Here is an 18,704-nt window from a genome sequence, read left to right as displayed (position 1 = left end):
TCTTTAATCATCAATACCCTCTGTAAGATTGGTACGTTTCAGCAAGTCTCGTGAGGTGAAGGACAGGAGGCACAGACAGGGAAACTAACTAAAGAAAATCTGCACCTTAATACAAAACAAAAACACGGTCTTTAGGGTCTAAAAGGTGGAGTGGAGGTTTGACTCTCCACAGCCACCCACTAAATCTACTCAAAGAGTAGACAAACAGAAAGAAAAAGGTTTCAAACTAAAGTGGAGATAACTGAACAAAAAGAGAAAACCTCCATAGAGATCAACCCTCTTTTCCCCAACACACAGACACACACACGCTCCCAAACACTCATCACACAAACCAGGAGAAACCAACTGAAGGTGTTGGCTCTCTGGTGTCACACACCGACTGAGGGAAGGAGCCTCCTTTATAGACTCCTCCGGCTGATGAGGAGCAGCTGGGAGCTCTGAGGACAGGTGAGCTGAGTGAGAGCTCGTTAGGAGAGCAGGAGGTCACAAACTACCTCCATCTGTAACAAAGGAAAGTAAAAAAAACCTTTATCTCAATAATATTATTTTTAAAGCTACAAGGAGCCACTGCAAAGGAGTCAAAGAGCTGCAGGTTGAAGACTTTAGGTATGGATTTTAAAAACTGTCTCTTTAGGATAACGGTAAAATCCTGGCAGCAGAAATGTCCATTAGGTGTCTTTTATTTAACAGTGCATGAACTGTAGTTAATTTTTACGCTACAATGCTGTTTATTGGATCACACCGTATGAATGTTAAATAAGTGCAAAATCCTATCAACCCTGCTGTCAGTATTTTACCATAATTCTAATGCAGCCATTTATGCTGTGATGGTGATTTGCTTAAATGGCTAGTTTTTTTGTTTTGTTTTTTTGACTCTTTTAAAACCAATATATAACCAAAAGCTGGCCTGTATGGTACCTAGATGACTTTAATTATTCCACTGGCAGAGTTTTTTTTTTTATTAGTATTTTTCTATTTTTTTTTATTTTTTTATTCTATTTAATTATCATTTTTTATACAACTTTATTTATTATTTTCTGTATAATTTTATTTATTTTTTATTTTCTTTTTTAAAACTATTTTTGTCTTTTAATATCTCCACTGGCAGAGACTTATTTTTACATTGGTATTTTTACTTTTTTTTTTTTTTAACTTTTTCATTCTATTTTATTATCATTCTTTCATTTATTCATTTATTATTTATCTATTTTATTTTTTATTTATTTCTTTATTAATTTTTTAAAACAATTTTTGTCTTTTAACATCTCCGCTGGCAGAGTTTTTTTTTACATTAGTATTTTTATTTCTTATTTTAATTTTATTTTATTTTTTTAATCTATTTTATTATCACTATTATATTAATCTATTTATTTATTCAATTATTTATTATTTTTTATTAACTAAATTATGTTTTATTTGTTTGTTTGTTTATTTATTTATTTTTATTTTATTTTTTATAATTCTTGTCTTTTAATATCTCCACTGGCAGAGTTTTTTATAATAAGCATTTTAAATTTTAATTTTTAATTTTTAATTATTATTTTTTTCATTTTATTACTGTTACTATTTTTGATTATCTTTTTTATTTTATTATTTATTTTCTTTTACAAATTTTGTCTTTAATACCTTCAAACAGACATCATCTGGACAATTTAAGAAAAAAAAATTAGACGCAAACAAATGATTTTCACAACTTAACTCCTCACAAAGTTGTCTTTATCTAAACATATAAAAATGAAGAGTTAATTGCAAACCATTTTAAAGTTTTATCTTCTATGTAAGGACAAAAACTGTGTCCCCATGGTGTGATATCCCTTTAAGAAAATCATTACTCAGGCCACATGTTTGTCCCTAAATAAGACAACACTCCTCAGACTTCCAGCTGTCTCTGGAGAGATGTTGCTCAACCCCAGCCGTGGTCGGCCGTTCTGCGCTCAGTGAAGTGAGGACGGCTTATCAGCAGCGTGGCCTCTCTTGCAGCATCCCTCGCAGGCCGTGCTGAGTCTTATCTGCCCGAGCTGTCAAAGGCAAGGTCTTTACACGTCTGTATCAGCCCTCCCCACCACCACACTGGCTCCTGCAGCCAGACGCCTGCATGTTTGTGTGTTTGTTGTCTGCAGATGAAGGCTCTTAGTGCAGACATGGTGGCAGATGAGTCAGGGATGAAATCATCACCAAAAGACATGTGTAACTTCTAAATTTAACCAAGACACAGATCATCTTTTTCCAAATGTGCAACAGTTAGATCATAGAGTACACTAAACTGCCCTGAATGCACAAAACACAATGTGAAATCAGAGCTCAGACCTGACTGTGATCAGCTGCAGAAGTCTGGTTGCCCTTGGCTTTAAAATTAGACCGTGGGACCTCTGGGAGACCCGGGTCAGAGGATCTGAGAGGCCTGGAGGTTATATAAGGGTTCAGGAGGTCAGTTGTACACGAGGGGCCAGGCCTTTCGGGGCCTTTCGGGGCCTTTCGGGGTTATGTTTTGGTCTAATTGGGTGCAGGGCTTTTGTGGTGTGCTCTGTTTGTTGTTTGTTACCGACTGGTTATGTTGGGAAAACAGAGACGTGTGCACATGTGAGGCCTCTACGCTGATGATGTTGATTTGTTCATGCACTGGAAAGACGGCCGCTAGCTCTCCACAGGGAGAATATGCAAAGAGGGTGAAATAAAACGGACAGAGTCTCAGTGGCATCTTTCTTTGGTTTCTAAAACTGAAGCTTATGTCTTTAGCCGTCTTGCTAACAGCCAGGCTGTAAACATGTTTATTGTTGCTGTAGAGATGGTTTTGAATGAGTGTGTATGTGGCTTCCAGGGTGACTGGACCCAGCCTCAAGTGGACACTCAAGGAACTGCATCTTCCACAGTGGTTTTATCTTTAGGATCTTGGATTTTCGGTATGATTATACATCCAGGTGCCTCAGGAACTACAGGTCTGTGAGATTTGTGCAAGTCTTTGAGATTTGTGCAAGACTCATTTCAGAAAGGGCAGTGAGGCTTTAGTGGGAGCTTAAAGTAAAGACCTTGCTGTAGATGTGGTCTGTGCTCAACAGCATGGACAGGCTGCTTGTGCTTCGTTTTAGAGTCTGCCCAAGTATCAACAGTTTTAAGTAACCTGAAAAAGAAAATTCAGACAAAATCAGATTTGAAACTGTACAAAGTAACAGTCAGTCCATGCCATATACGGTACAGACAGCCAGTTTTAGCCACATGTGACACGGACAGCCTAGTTATGCTACAAGCAGCCCAGACAGCCAGTTCATACCACATATGGCACAGACAGTCTGTCCATGCCAGGTGTGACACAGACAGCCAGTAGATGCCATATGCAAAACATACAGCCAGTCAACGCCACAAGCAACATAGACAGCCAGTTCAAACCACATATGGCACAGACAGTCTGTCCATGCCAGGTGTGACACAGACAGCCAGTAGATGCCATATGCAAAACATACAGCCAGTCAACGCCACAAGCAACATAGACAGCCAGTTCATACCACATATGGCACAGACAGTCTGTCCATGCCAGGTGTGACACAGACAGCCAGTCAATGCCATATGCAGCACTAACTGACAGTTCATACCACATATGGCACAGACAGCCAGTCAATGCCACAAGCAGCTTAGACAGCCAGTCAACGCCATATGCAGCACCCACTGACAGTTTATGCCACGAGCAGCATAGACAGACAGTTTTAGCCACATGTAACACAGACAGCCTGTCCATGCCACAGGTAGCACAGACAGCTAGTTCATGCCACAAGCAGCACAGACAGCCAGTTCATACCACATATGGCACAGACGACCTGTCCATGTCAGGTGCAACACAGTCAGCCAGTCAATGCCATATGCAGCACAGACAGCCAGTTTTAGCTACATGTGACACAGACAGCCTGTTTATGCTACATATAGCACAGACAGCTTGTCCATGCCAGGTGTGACACAGGCAGCCAGTCAACGCCAAGAGCAGCATAGACAGCCAATTCATACCAGATATGGCACAGGCAGCCAGTCCACTTTAGTGTGCAGCACAGACAGCCGGTCAATGCCACAAGCAGCACATACAGCTGGTTTTAGCCTCTTGTGACACAGACAGCCTGTCTATACCATGGGCAGCACAGACCGCTAGTTCATACCATGTCAAGCACAGACAGTTGGTCTATGCCATGTGAACTATCACAATGTACCCCCATCACAGCAAAAATTGATTTTCTAAAACCATTTTCATTAAATCCATTTCTCAGAGTGTTATTTAGAGACCTGTTCTGGTTTAAGTCACAGGAAACGCCATGAAACGCATGCTGGACCAAAACAAAACAAAAACTGAACGGCTCGGTGGAAACTGGGCTTTTCTACTGAGTGAGACACGGCGCCAAAAAACTCTTCAACAGCAAATCCTGAAAACTGCAGATGGCCAAGTGTTGGAGAGTTAAGGGACTTTGTAGGAAATCTGGACATCTCTCATTTTTCTAAAGGTCTCACTGCCTTTTACAAAGCCGGGTCAAGATGTTTGGGGTCCAGTCCTCCCTCCCTCCTGGATGCCTTTCAAATGGGAGACAACACATGGGGATAAAGTTTCCAATCTGTGTTGGATTACATCGATTTTCTCCAAATGAAGCTGCTGAAAGTTGTTTCTGTTAAATCAGATTTTATTTGTTCGCTCAGAAACATCCCAGCAACGCTTCAGATAAAACGAGCTCCCCTTCCTTTTCATCCAAAGATAACCTCACATCGCTTCAACGTTTACAAGAATCATCTCCAGAGACGACTCCTCCGTCAGGTCAAGGCCACACAAGAGAAGTGAGAGAAACCACACCAGGAGGAGGAGGAGGGGGAGGAGAGGCGGGAGCAGCCAGGAGGAGGAGGAGGAGGAGGAGGAGGACTGTGTTAATTTGTATTTGGAGTTGTGATGTCTGAGGGGTGGGCCGGATTAGAAAAGCGGTGGTCCACAGAGAGACACGAGGAGTCGGGTTTCAGCTTATGCGAGGGCCCCTGCAGCCCGGACTCACTGAAGCTGCCTTTGTTAGACCGGGACCCAAACCAGAGGGAGGAGGGAGGGAGGAGGAGGAGGGAGGAGGAGGAGGCTTTTAGTTTGGTGTCAGTGCAGAGGGGGGCAGAGTGGGCTCCATCTCTCTGTGTCTCAGCAAGGCGCTCACACATGAGCAGGACTTTAGTCTGGATCTAAGACCACGACCACGTCTCAGGATGACTTCACGGTAAATGAAGGACGCTGCGTCTCCTCTGAAGGAGTCACTTTCTACTCTCTTTTTAAAACTTTCTCCTCTCTGCTCCTGCAGGATTCCTCCTCCCTGGCTCTGTGGATTACTTCTCCTCGTCCTCCGCTGCTCTGCCTATCAGCTGCTGGACGGTATGTGCTCCTCTTTTTCTTTTTTTACTGCTCTGAGAGGGAAGTTTCTGCTGGCTCAGGAGTTTTTATCAGCTGGATGTGGAAGGTCAAAGTGCTGCCGGGTCCTAAAACTTAAAATCTAACAAGTGTTTTTCTCTTATTTGTGGGAGAAAATGTCTTTTTAGACTCAAGAGAAACTTTTTTCTAGTCTTTAAATAACTTTAAACAAGACGTTTTTCTGGACTGATAAGTTGAATGTGGCTCATATCAAGTCTTATAAGACATTTTTGACTTAAAATAAGATGAAAACACTTCCAGTTTTTTGCAGAGAAAGTGGGGTTGTTGCAGTCAGAGGATGTGAAAACTTTAAGGGATGAAGGATGCAAACTGTTGAGCCGATAAAGTGAAACCAGAGATGGATTTGGAGGCTTTAATCAAATGCAAACTTACGTTAAAGTTCTGTTTTGGGGAAAAAATGAGCGAAATGAAGCTCTATCTCGACAAAATCCTGCAGATTATTTTATCTTTTCACTCTTTTCATGCACTTATTTTGAGTTGCAAAGACTTGCCATGGTGTTTGAACTTTATCTTGCACAAGTTTGGCTGAAGTGAAATCTGATGTTTCCCAAACTTTCTGAAAACTTTGAGACTTTATTTTTAGACCGACTCCATGAAATCAAAGTTTATTTTGGAGAAAGCTGTGAGCCTCTTGTGTGTTGCTGTCTCTGCAGATTGTTTTCACAGCTTTAATCCAGATTATCCTCACGATGAGTGAATGAATGAGTCAATCTGAGAACGTGTTCCCAATTACTGCCCGTTGATTTTTCTTTCCACGGCGTGCTCGCTGACGGGCAGACGTAGTAATCAGTAGCTCTGTGTGATGAAGGCTGCGAGGATGATGATGTAATGCTGCTGATTTCTGAGTGTGGTCGCAGACGGAGGTCAGCGCTCCGTCACTGAGCAGGAATCCAGATTGACATTTGCAGCTCAGATACAGCAGGGAAAATAAGAACTGAACGCATCAACTTTTTCTCATCACATTTATTTCCAAAGCTACAATTCAAACAAAATTTCTCCCAGACATTGGTATTAACTCAAATAATCCACACATGAAAAGAAATCACAACGTTCAGGTCCATAAATAATGATTGATTTTCTTTTTTTGAAACCATTTGAGAGTCAACTTTGCCGTGTGCTTTGGATGGTTGTCCTGCTGGAAGGTCCAGCCACGTCTCATCTTCATCATCCTGGTGGATGGCAGCAGATTCAGATCAAGAATTTCCCCATACATGGCTCCATTCATTGCTCCGTCAGTTAGATGAAGTTTGCCAACACCATGAGATGAGAAACAACCCCATGCCATGATGCTTCACCTCCAAACTTCACTGTTGGTGTAGTGTTTTTTGGCTGATGTGCAGAGCCATTTCTCCTCCAAACATGGTCTGTAGTATGACAGCCCAAAAGTTCAGTTTTGGTCTCATCTGACCAGACAACATTCTCCCAGTATTCTACAGGCTTGTCAAGATGCTGTTTAGCAAACTTTAAACCAGCTTCAACATGCCTTTTCTTGAGGAATGGAGTCTTGCAGGCTGAGCGTTCATAGAGGCCATGGCGGTGGAGTGCATTGCCTATTGTTTTCTCTGTAACAATTATACCTGCTGCCTCCAAGTCTTTCTGGAGCACTTTCAGGGTGGTCCTTGGCTGGTTGAGTCCTCTTCTGACTATCTTTCTGACTCCCCGGTCAGAAATCTTCAAGGAGCTCCTGTGCGTGGCCTGTTGATGGTAAGGTGGTGCTTCTTCCACTTGTGAATAATGGCCCCAACGGTGCTGACTGGAATATTCAGGTGCTTTGATATAAGTCTGTAACCAGTTCCATTCTGATGCTGAGCAACAATCAGGTTGTGAATGTCTTCAGAGAGCTCTTTGCCTTTACCCATCATGAGGTGTGTGCTATTTACCTGCTAGCTACAGATTTCAGGTGGTATGGTGCATTTCCTGTCCAAAGTATACAGCCTTTCCATGGTGTGTTCAATACTTTTTTCCTGTGTTATCGTACTTAATTCACCATAATCATTATTAATGGACCTGAACGTTGTGATTTCTTTTCGTGTGTGGATTATTTGATACCAATGTCTGGGAGAAATTTTGTTTGAATTGCAGCTTTGGAAATAAATGTGATGAGAAGAAAGTTGGCGCGTTTAATTCTTATTTTCCCCACTGTGTGTGTGGATATGTCGGGCTATGATCACCTCATGGACCTCCGTGTCACAAAGCAGCGTTGTCTGCCCCCCTGGAGTAATTACGGGGTCTCGTTAGCTGATGTGGCCGCACAGAGCTTAAATTGCCCCCGCTTGATGATTTGAACGAAACGCCACTTTGGATGTTTCTGAAACGTGATCTTGTGCGAGCCACTTCTGCTCTCGAGAACTCCTCCAATCGTGATTTCATGCTTCAGTTTCCTCTTTTGTAAATCCTGCAGATGCTCGCGCCGCCAAAGGCCCGTCAGGCTTTGTTTGTGCTGTTGCCATATTCCTAATCCTTCGCCATGATTCACTGTTTCAGAAAAAAAGGAGGAAGAAATGTGTGTGCAAGTGCACGCCGCCACTCCTGCCAGAGAAAAAGGGAGAAACACAGAGAGAGCACTCGGGACAAATATTTCCAGGCTGCGTGCTGTAAATATTCTTAAAAACAGAGCTGTCGCCGTGGCAACGCTGACATTTGTGCGCCCGTGTGTTGAAATGAAGCCGTTGTAATCCACTTCCTTCGTGTCGAGCGGGGCACGCGGCTCTCTCTGGTGTGTGTTTGTGTTTTCTGACAAACGCAGCTGGAGCTGTGTTTTTCTCTCATTCAGAATCTGACAGAAGGAGCAAATCAAAATTAGAAACGTTCAGTGACAGACACGTGGTTTTATTTATCAACACAAGAGGATGGAAACGAGTGAAGAAGAATGAAGTGTTTTCAAAAAGTGAAGTGTGGAGTGAGGATGGAAAGAAAAGTTACAACCTGCAAGGACGATGTTTTTAAATCCACTTTGTATGTTTCCACCAAGTGGTCCGGTTTGGATCAGCTGGTTGCTGATAGCTACGTTAGCAACGTAATAGCATGATGCCATAGCAGTGCAACACGGCGTACCCCGCTAATAAAACCAACAAAGAAGAAAAACAACACAATCAACAAAGAGCAACAATGAAGAAATCCTTTTTGTTACGAAGAACAATCAAGCTGTATTTCAGAGAAGTCTGGGAGAAAAAACAGCAGCTGCTGTCACACAGGAAGTGACTATTCTTTCCACCAATCAATGGACGGCAGAGTTTCTAGCTCCACCTTCTGGGGTTGGATTATAGGGGGCGCCGATTGTAAAGTTGCACACACTACAAATAACAACATTTCTCCACATTTAGCTCTGAACATCACTTTTTCTGCAGTTTTAAAGAAATATTTGTCAAATATATTTGTCAAATATCAGCTATAAATGTTAAATGTTATTCATTAGGGCTGTCATTTTAACGCGTTAATTAGATTAATTAATTACACTGCAAATTAACGCATCATAAAAATTAACACAGATTAATCTGGATCCCAAACCCGCGGGGCGTTCAAAGACGCACTTATTTTTAAATGTCTGGTATTTACAAACCGCTTGTCCTACATGAAAAAAGTGGTGTTCCTGTCAGATTTTCAAATTTCTGACGGTCCCTGAATGTATCACATCTAGCAACATGCTTTGAACCGGGGGGAAGAGAGAGCGCTGTTAAGGGGACTGCCGTCCACATCTCGTTTATTCACACGTCCTTTTTGAAAATCTACAGAAAATCAACCGTTTCCTCAATTCTGTAAAAAACAGATAATTTTACACTCTTTACTGATTCAAACAAGCCCTGAATGATCGATATTTGTCCTGTATTTAAATCTAAAGAATTCTTTGAAAATTTGCTTCGATCTTCCTGGTGTCATGTTTCAGCTTGGGGCTGCTCTGCACCAATCAGCAACAGTTTGTGTGTTCAGAGCATGTTAAACTGAGAATACTTCACTTTTCTTTGATCCAAGACTTGAAAAAAGTGTTTTGTACATAGTTCCTCACAGTTTTTAGCCTTTAGCCCTGGTTCTCCTGACCTCATAGAAGTATAGAAGTTCATATTGCAGTGAAAATTGAGTCCACATCGAGTATAAATGTGAACAGAAGCAAAAAACGTCCTAAAAATCAAATCAGCTTATCTTAGGTGCAGGACTGTGTAGATCTTGTAAAGATAGAACCATAAAACTTTTTTCATGTGTTCCTTATGCCTCAGGGTACCTAAACATGTGTTGTTTATATTCCCACCTTATTTTTAAATGTTTTTTTTAATGTCTTTTTAATGTAATTTTAATGTCCTGGAATTCAAATTCTTTATTTTGGGACCTTAAGCAGATATGAGATTAAAATGCGATTAATTAGATTAATAATTAAAAATCCTGTAATTAATTAGATTATTTTTTTTAAGCGCCTGACAGCACTATTATTTATTATTGTGATTAATAAATGTCCTGATCATAAATATTCAACTTTGTTTCTAAACATTTAGTTTTCATTCTAAATATTTGGCTCCTCAAACTTTTATTTTGGCACTTCCTGTTGGCGGGAGTGTGAATTAGCATTTTGGCTAAATATTTAGAAATTGTAGCTCAAGATTTAGAAATCTTGACTTCATTATCATAAATCTGGATAAATATTTAGTCTTAGCTAGCTAATATTTAGAATCAGGACAGAAACGTGAACAGGTCTAGACCCGTTAATTTGGATAAAAATTTTGTTAACAGAGAAATATCTTTCGCAATTATTTCTTTAAATCTGCAGAAAAAGTGATGTTTTAGAGCTAAACGTGGAGAAATGTTATTATTTGCAGTGTGCGTAACTTTACAATCGGCGCCCCCTAGGATCGGTCTACCATACAGAAGGGTAAAAAGTGGAACGGCTAGTCTCGATTGTTTGGGGATCTGTCAGGATCAGAATACTTTATTGATCCCTGAGGGGAAATTTATTTCAGTTACATCCCTTTCAAGACATATAAGAAAACAAACATGGGGAAACACAGAAATGAGATGAACGTAGGAGCTGCCAGCTACCCAGCGCCCCTTTGCGATAGATTTGAAAAAACAATGGGAGAAGAGAGGGAAAAGAGGTCAATTCCAGACTGTTCCCAACAGGGGGCGTAGTTTGAGATCAAGAAAAAAACACCTCAGCATATAAGCACATGATAACAACAATCATAAACTGGAAGACAAGGATTAGTCAGTAGAAATGCAGTAAAACTTTCTGTTTCCTTCTGTTGGGGTGCCAGACTTACCAACAGAAGGTGGAGCTAGAAACACTGCAGGCTGTTGATTGGTGGAAAGAATGGTCATAAAAAACTAAAACCAAACTAAAACTTAACCATTGTGTTTTTCTTCTTTGTTGGATGTATTAGCGAGGTACACTGTGTTGAGCTGCTAGACCAGTGTTTCCCCTACCATAATAAAAGGACGCCCCCCCATGGTAGTCAAGTTAATTTTATTTTCATTTTTGTGATTTAGAGCTCCCTCTCTCATAAATCGGGTCTACACCTTGTTTTTCATCCACTGGGTTCACATTTCACCTCACATGCTCACAGACACAGACATTACGTGCACATTTACATACTTAAAAAAGCACACTCCGTATAGCGGACAGAGAGCCGTAAAAAACACTATAAAACCTTCCAGCCCCTTTTCTGTGAAGATGTGACTCTCACTGTCCTGCCCCCCCTGTTTCCGCCGCCAGTGACCCCACGAGGCTGTAAACCTGGGGGAAACACTGTGTGCTAGCACGCTACTTTGTAGCTAACACTATGAGCATCCAGGCTACACACCGCCTACCAAGAAGCACATGGTTGGCTGTGGAAACACAAACAGGATCAGACCTTACTGATCTGACCCGGACCACTTGGTAGAAGTGGGTCTTACCTTTCCTGCTTTCCCTTTTGGAGTCCCAGGGGGTCTATCCCACCTGTCATTGGGCACAAGGCAGAGTACATCCTGTACTTCCTGTATCAGCTGCTCACAGTGCCAACACGTAGAGACAGACGACCATCAGCTACAGGTTGATTTACCGGTTTTTGCTCTTGATCGTGTAAACAACATCTTTACCCTGACGTGTGGGAAAGATGCAGAGTTTGCTCACATGCAGTGTCCTGAAACCAACACACACTCAGCTCACTGCTGCTCTGCCTCTGCCCAACACGTGGTTATTATTCAGAGGAGCTAGTGTTTCTAATTAGACAGAGGAACAGTTTGAAACAGGGTCACACTATGGATCTGGGCTTGATGATGTGGCTGACGATGATGATGATGATAGTGAGGATGATGATGATGTTGTGATGTGTGAGTCTCTAGAGATCTCTGAAGAGCACAAAGACTTTGACTGAGACCGATCGAAGCATCTTTGATCGGCTGAGGAAAGGGATGAAAGTTCGTTTGGAGAGTTTCATTGAAAGTCAGACGTCTGACCGAGTTTCAAAGGCAGGAGTCGTTATTCTCCTCTTTTTATCTGCTGTTTGTTTGGGGAGGGGAGTGTGTTTGCTCCTCTTTAACTTCACCTCCCCCTCCTTAAGTCCTCCAATCCTCAGCTTCTCATGCCGTCCTCCATCTTTGGGTTTAACTCAGGCTCAAATACTCCCTAAGAAATGAAATACTGATGTTCATATTCTGTATCTTTGATTTCACGTTTAAATTAATGAATATTTTAAGTTTCAGCAGAAAAATTAACACGGTTTGACTGGAATTAGGTAACAGTCAGATATTTCTTTACTGTTACTGTTACTGATACTTAACTGTTTATTTCATATAATCACCTTCGATAAATCTAACTCACATAAAGATAAGATAACCTACATTTTACTGATTTTTAACTAAATATTCTCTATAACCTTACTTAAAAAAACTGCTGCTTTAAACTTAAAAAAAAAATGTTCCAGCAAATCATTTTTTGTTGTTATGGTGTTTTGTGCCTTAACTCCACATGGCATGGGCTGGCTTGAAGTGGCATGAGCCGGCTATCTCTACTACACATGGCATTGACTGGCTGACCATGTTACAAGGGGCATGAGCCGGCTTGCTGTGCTTACACTGGAAAAAACTGTTTTTGTCTTATTTTCAGTAGAAAATGTCTTTTTAGGCTTAATATGAGCCACATTCACCTGACCAGTCCAGAAAAATGTCCCATTTCAAGTTATTCAAACACAAAATGAGGTCTAAATAGCTTGAAACAAGTTAAAAAAAATCTTCCAGTGGAACGAGAAAAATTTGCTGTAAAATCGCTTGAAACTAGAAGAATGTCTTTATTAAAGAAACTTTTCTCTGGTTCCATTGGCTGATTTTTTTTACTTGTTTCAAGCAATTAGACCTCATTTTTGCAGTGTAACGTGGCACAAAGAGGCTAACTCTGCTTAAAGTTGCATAAACTGGCTGTGTGTCTGTGCTCTATGTGGCGTGGAATGGCTGTCTGCGCTCGACATGGCATAGACAAGCTGACTGTGCTACAAGTAGCATGGACTTGCTTTCTGTGTTACATGTGACATGAAATGGCTGTCTGTGCTACACATGGCACTACCGGCTGGCTGTGCTGCATGTGGCATAAGAGGCTGTCTCTGCTTAAAGTTGTATAAACTGTCAGTCTGTCTGTGCTCTCTGTGGTGTGGAATGGCTGTCTGTGCTTGACATGTCATAGACAGGATGTCTGTGGTACAAATGGCTGTCACTGGCTGTCGGTGCCCCATGTGGCATGAACTGGCTGTCTGCGCTTGACGTGGCATAAAGAGGCTGTCTCTGCTTGGAGTGGCATGAGCAGGATATCTTTGCTACAAATGGCATGAGCCGGCTGGCTGTGCTTGATGTTGCATGAAGAGGCTAACTCTGCTTAAAGTGGCATGAACCGGCTGTCTGTCTGTGCTCTATGTGGTGTGGACTAGCTGTCTGTGCCTGACATGGCACAAAGAGGCTAACTTTGCTCAAAGTTGCATGGACTTGCTTTCTGTGTTACATGCTACATGGAATGGCTGTCTGTGCTACATATGGCCTGTACTTGCTGACTGTGCTTCAAGTGGCATGAGTCGGCCGTCTGTGCTACACATGGCATGGACTGGTGATTCATAAACCCATTAATTTGTATGATTATTAATTTGAATACAGTCCATTTTTGTTTTCTTTTTCAGGAAACTTTGAATTATTAATTCTTGGGCAGTATTTAGAAATGAAGCGCAGACAGCTGTCCGTGCCACTGAGCACAGACAGCCTGTTAAGTTAGTTGAACTCAGTCATATTAATTGATCTTAATGTGGCTTTAAAGTCAGATAGTTCACTTGTTCATAGTGTTTTTGTGTTTCCAGTAAAATTAACGTTTTATTTCTCAGAGTGTACAGATCTAAATCTCCAAAGCTTTGATTGAAGGCAGTTTCCAGATGTTGTTAGATGGTAGAATAAAAAGAAAACTCTGTGACTCATCCAATAACTGCTGCTGTATTCGGTCACTTTCATTACGAGCCACAAAGCTCACGTTGTAGTGAATCATTTGCTGACTCCTCACGACCTGATTGGTTAAATATGTCTTCAAGTCTCAGAGAATCAAACAATCATACAGAGTTTCAAACATCGTAACTTAACTACAGCAGACTGTCTTTGTTTTCGTCTGCATGTTTGACTTTGGCTCTGTCGCTGCAGTTTCTCCAAAACTCTGGAAAATATTAAAGAGAGACAAGTCAGATTTAAATCAGATTTAAAGATGGGTCCTTCCTTCTGGATTCTTCACAGATTGGAAAAAGTGAAAGTTTAAGGAAACTCTGTGCTCCACATCTCTTTGGACTCTAACTTAATGAGACTGTAGCTTGGCTCCAGTTTGTTGTAGGTCACCTGGCCCGCAGCCCAGCTCAGAGGTAACCATCAGGTTCTGGTTTAAGGCCCAGAGAGAGTCTGTGTCCAACAGTGATTTCATGAATGAGCAAGAAGAAACACAAAACAGTTTTTGGCTTTTTTCCTTTAAATGAACGTCTCCTTTCATTCCTCCTTCACGTGATGAGTCAGCGTTTGTGTCCTCTTCGTTCGAGGTTTGATACGAGGAGAAACCACAACAATGAGCTCTGAGAGAAGAAATGTAGAGATGAGAGCGATGCACAGAAAGCTGCCAGATGTTTCTCTGACAGATGTGTGTTTGTGTGTGTAAGCGTGTCAGGTCAGCAGGGTGTTTACAGCGTGGAGGGATCTTTCCCTGTCGTGTTACAGGGCGTTCATACATTTATGGATCCGTTTTGGTTTCAAAACAAACATGAAATCCTTCACTTCTCACGATTGTGATTCTGATCTGCCCTAAACTAGCTTCAACTTTTTCATTTGGCTTTTTCCTGAATTAACTCTTTCTTAACATACTGGAAAGGCAGGTGACGCATGCTTCCACAGTTTCTTTATGTAAACGAAAACCATGACCGTCGAGGGTTTTTGACGTGTTACAAGTAGGGGACAATTTTGGTATTTTTTTTTAAGTATCAGTGATCGGGAATTCTAGCCAATCCTCTCAACCGATCATTCACGTTATAGCCGCCATAAAGCCAAAATTGCTTCTGAACACCAATGCGTCAGTAAAACTGAGCGCTATAAATGCGCCCAACCTCATAAATTTTATGAGAAAATGATAAAACAAAACAAACAAACCATAGTGTCATGCACGGATGTCAAGTGAGGATGTGATGAAGATGAGATCAGTTTGACAACCAAAGTATTTTCAGTGTTTCTGCTGAGTCTCGCAGCACACTGATTGATTCCTCGCCATGGGCGGTTCAGGCCAGTTAAAGTTATAAAAAGGGGAAAAACATGAGATAGTCCCGTTGGTGTCTAATAAGTACGACTTAAGTCTCTTACTATCTTCAGAAAGTTGTGTTCAGGGCAGCCTCTGATTTTAGCGTGCATGTTTTCCACCGTTCTGGTTTTGCTGAAAACCGTAAGAAGCGTGGATTTTTATTTTCTGTCATTTTCTGCAAATGTTCTGGGAAGACATGAAATTCAAAGCGATGTTGATAAAATTCTCCGGTCTTCTTCGTCATGTTAAGACATGTTTCCAGCCTTGTATGTGATACATTCAGGTACCCTCGGAAATTTGAGAATCTGACGATTACACCAGTGTTTTCAGTTTTTGGATTGGACATATGGCTTGTAAATACCAGTCATTTTAAAATAAGTGGTATTTTGATCCCGCCGGCGGGTTTGGGATCCAGTGAGTAAGCTAGACTAGGTTAAATGGACTTAATAAGCTTCAACTATTGTTTTTTATATATTATTTTAAGTGCTGATGGGGACATCCCTGGTCACAAGCAATTCAGACCTTATTTTTGTCTTTAAATAACTTAAAACCCATTGTTTTAGACTGGTCAGGTGAATGTGGCTCAGATTAAGTTCAAAAGGACAAAAAAAACACTTGATTGGTCACACCAATTGACATTTATCAGTTTCACCAACTGATCTCATCTTCCTCCCAATCATTTCTTTAATGTCACAGTAGTTTATGTGACAAACGTTTTCAGGTTAAGTGTATTAAAAACTGCATCTGACTTTCAGTATTAAAAAAAACAAACAAAAAACATTTAGTTTAAAGTTTAAAGTTTTAAAGTTAAGTCAAAGTTTTGGTTTAATTTGTCTTTTCAATTTTGAGTAATACTGTATGATTAACATAAAAACCTCTATTTAACTGTGTAGCATATCACATATAATATCATATACATCCTCATACTATGGTATCGTGATCCAATAGGTTCTTGTTGATACTCAACCCTAGACCTTTTATTGGCTAAATGAAGGAACTTAAAGAGAAAGTGTTTTGATTAAAAGTAAAGATTCACCAAAAATACAAACGTCCAAAAAGACGAATATGTAACTAAAACCAAGTAAAATCAGCTAAACTAAACCTGATTTTTCATCAAAAGACTAACACTAAACCTGAAAAAGCTGTAAAAATTAGCACAGGAACATCCACCAGGCAGTGTTGCCAACCACTCAGTAAGGAGAGCAGCTATTGGCTGTCCTAGAAGTTTCTAAATGACATCATCACCTCATTTTGAAAGCAATACATTTGCATGTTGTTGTTATGGGCGCTGCAGGGGGGAGGTATAGCATCGTTAGAGAAACAAAAAGTGAGTGAAAAACATCATTAGTATGTTTAAGGCTCTTGAGTCTTTGTTTTTCAATGTCAAAGTATCATCCCCCTCCTTTAACTGGGTTTAGGACCAGGAAAAGTGACCCAAAAGAGGCACTACTCGAGGAGGACTTGTCCCCCTTTGAGTGGTTTGGAAAAAAAGAGGAGCTCATGGCAGCAGAGCTATAGGTGCTCGATGTCAGAGACTCCAAACCCCAGGACAAGTTGCAAGATTTGCCCGTTAAAAAGATCTGCTCAATGGGTTTGAAGACTCCAAGTGGTCCGGTACGGACCAGCACAGTTTGGTCTGGTTGGGATCAGCACAGTTTGGTCTGGTTGGGATCAGCACAGTTTGGTCTGGTTGGGATCAGCACAGTTTGGTCTGGTTAGGATCAGCACAGTTTGGTCCAGTTAGGATCAGCACAGTTTGGTCTGGTACGGATCAGCACAGTTTGGTCTGGTTGGGATCAGCACAGTTTGGTCCAGTTAGGATCAGCACAGTTTGGTCTGGTACGGATCAGCACAGTTTGGTCCAGTTAGGATCAGCACAGTTTGGTCTGGTACGGATCAGCACAGTTTGGTACGGTACGGATCAGCACAGTTTGGTCCGGTACGGATCAGCACAGTTTGGTCTGGTTGGGATCAGCACAGTTTGGTCCAGTTAGGATCAGCACAGTTTGGTCTGGTTGGGATCAGCACAGTTTGGTCTGGTTAGGATCAGCACAGTTTGGTCTGGTTGGGATCAGCACAGTTTGGTCCGGTTTGGATCAGCACAGTTTGGTCTGGTTGGGATCAGCACAGTTTGGTCCGGTTAGGATCAGCACAGTTTGGTCTGGTTGGGATCAGCACAAATTGGTCCGGTTAGGATCAGCACAGTTTGGTCTGGTTGGGATCAGCACAGTTTGGTCCGGTTTGGATCAGCACAGTTTGGTCTGGTTGGGATCAGCACAGTTTGGTCTGGTTGGGATCAGCACAGTTTGGTCTGGTTAGGATCAGCACAGTTTGGTCTGGTTGGGATCAGCACAGTTTGGTCCAGTTAGGATCAGCACAGTTTGGTCTGGTACGGATCAGCACAGTTTGGTCCGGTACGGATCAGCACAGTTTGGTCCGGTACGGATCAGCACAGTTTGGTCTGGTTGGGATCAGCACAGTTTGGTCAAGTTAGGATCAGCACAGTTTGGTCTGGTTGGGATCAGCACAGTTTGGTCCAGTTAGGATCAGCACAGTTTGGTCTGGTTGGGATCAGCACAGTTTGGTCTGGTTGGGATCAGCACAGTTTGGTCTGGTTAGGATCAGCACAGTTTGGTCTGGTTGGGATCAGCACAGTTTGGTCCAGTTAGGATCAGCACAGTTTGGTCCGGTTGGGATCAGCACAGTTTGGTCTGGTTGAGATCAGCACAGTTTGGTCTGGTTGGGATCAGCACAGTTTGGTCTGGTTGGGATCAGCACAGTTTGGTCCGGTTAGGATCAGCACAGTTTGGTCTGGTTTGGATCAGTAAAGCCTGATCTGGCTGTCTCGGTGCATGTGTCAAACAAAGACTGGACTTTGATTCAGGACTCAGGAGTCCAAATCCTGTTTGGGAGCAGCAGCAGGAGATGAATCATTAATAACTGAGTCACGTAGGAACCATGACTTCACCTGGTTTTCCTGCTTTCTTTACAGACCAACTCCAAAATCCCCTTTTTTAATCCAGAGTCGTTTGATGGGAAAACCAAACAGAGTTTGTTCCTCACCACGTTTAGGAACCGTAAGTGAGAGGTTCCTCAGAGTCCCACAGCTCAGCCAACACTGGAAGGATTAAAAACTGATACATATATTTGTTTGTTTCTTTCCTGGGGGACAGATAAGAGTCGTTGTTTTTCTCTGCTGGGTTTTCCACTCCTATGAGTCAGCACGCTCAGAGTGATTCAGACGCCTGCAGGGAATGTGTGCTGCACATGTTCCTGCATCCAGATTATTTCTGTTTACTCCACCAGCTGCTGAAATCTGTCCAAACCCACGGCTTCATCCGGCTCCTAATAACTTTCTGCCTTGTTATTGATGCAGTTTGTAGCTTTGTGAATTGATTTCCAGGGTTTTAGACACATGGTGTTGATGTTATTGATTAAACTCAATCTAATTTAGAAACACTGATGAAAACCTTCAAACAGAAACAGAATAAAGATGTAAAATTAACTTCTTCAAGT

General features: G+C 41.7%; 1 protein-coding gene across 1 annotated transcript in view; it reads left to right on the top strand.

Moving 5' to 3' along the window:
* The first annotated feature begins 5,162 nt into the window (after nt 1–5,162).
* The window catches only part of LOC141807590 (uncharacterized), an 81,521-nt gene continuing 67,979 nt past the window's right edge, over nt 5,163–18,704 (top strand). Inside the window, exons 1-2 of the mRNA XM_074693713.1 lie at nt 5,163–5,219; nt 5,301–5,371. Coding sequence (XP_074549814.1) covers nt 5,209–5,219; nt 5,301–5,371 — 82 coding nt within the window. The 5' untranslated portion in view covers nt 5,163–5,208. The remainder of the gene's footprint in view (nt 5,220–5,300; nt 5,372–18,704) is intronic.

The sequence above is a fragment of the Halichoeres trimaculatus genome, unplaced genomic scaffold, assembly GCF_033239565.1.
Source record: "Halichoeres trimaculatus isolate MK-OKI-2021-1 unplaced genomic scaffold, fHalTri1.1 fHalTri1_scaffold_18, whole genome shotgun sequence".
NCBI lineage: Eukaryota > Metazoa > Chordata > Actinopteri > Labriformes > Labridae > Halichoeres > Halichoeres trimaculatus.
The sequence above is the reverse complement of the archived record's forward strand: the minus strand, read 5'-3'. Positions and strand labels throughout refer to the sequence as shown.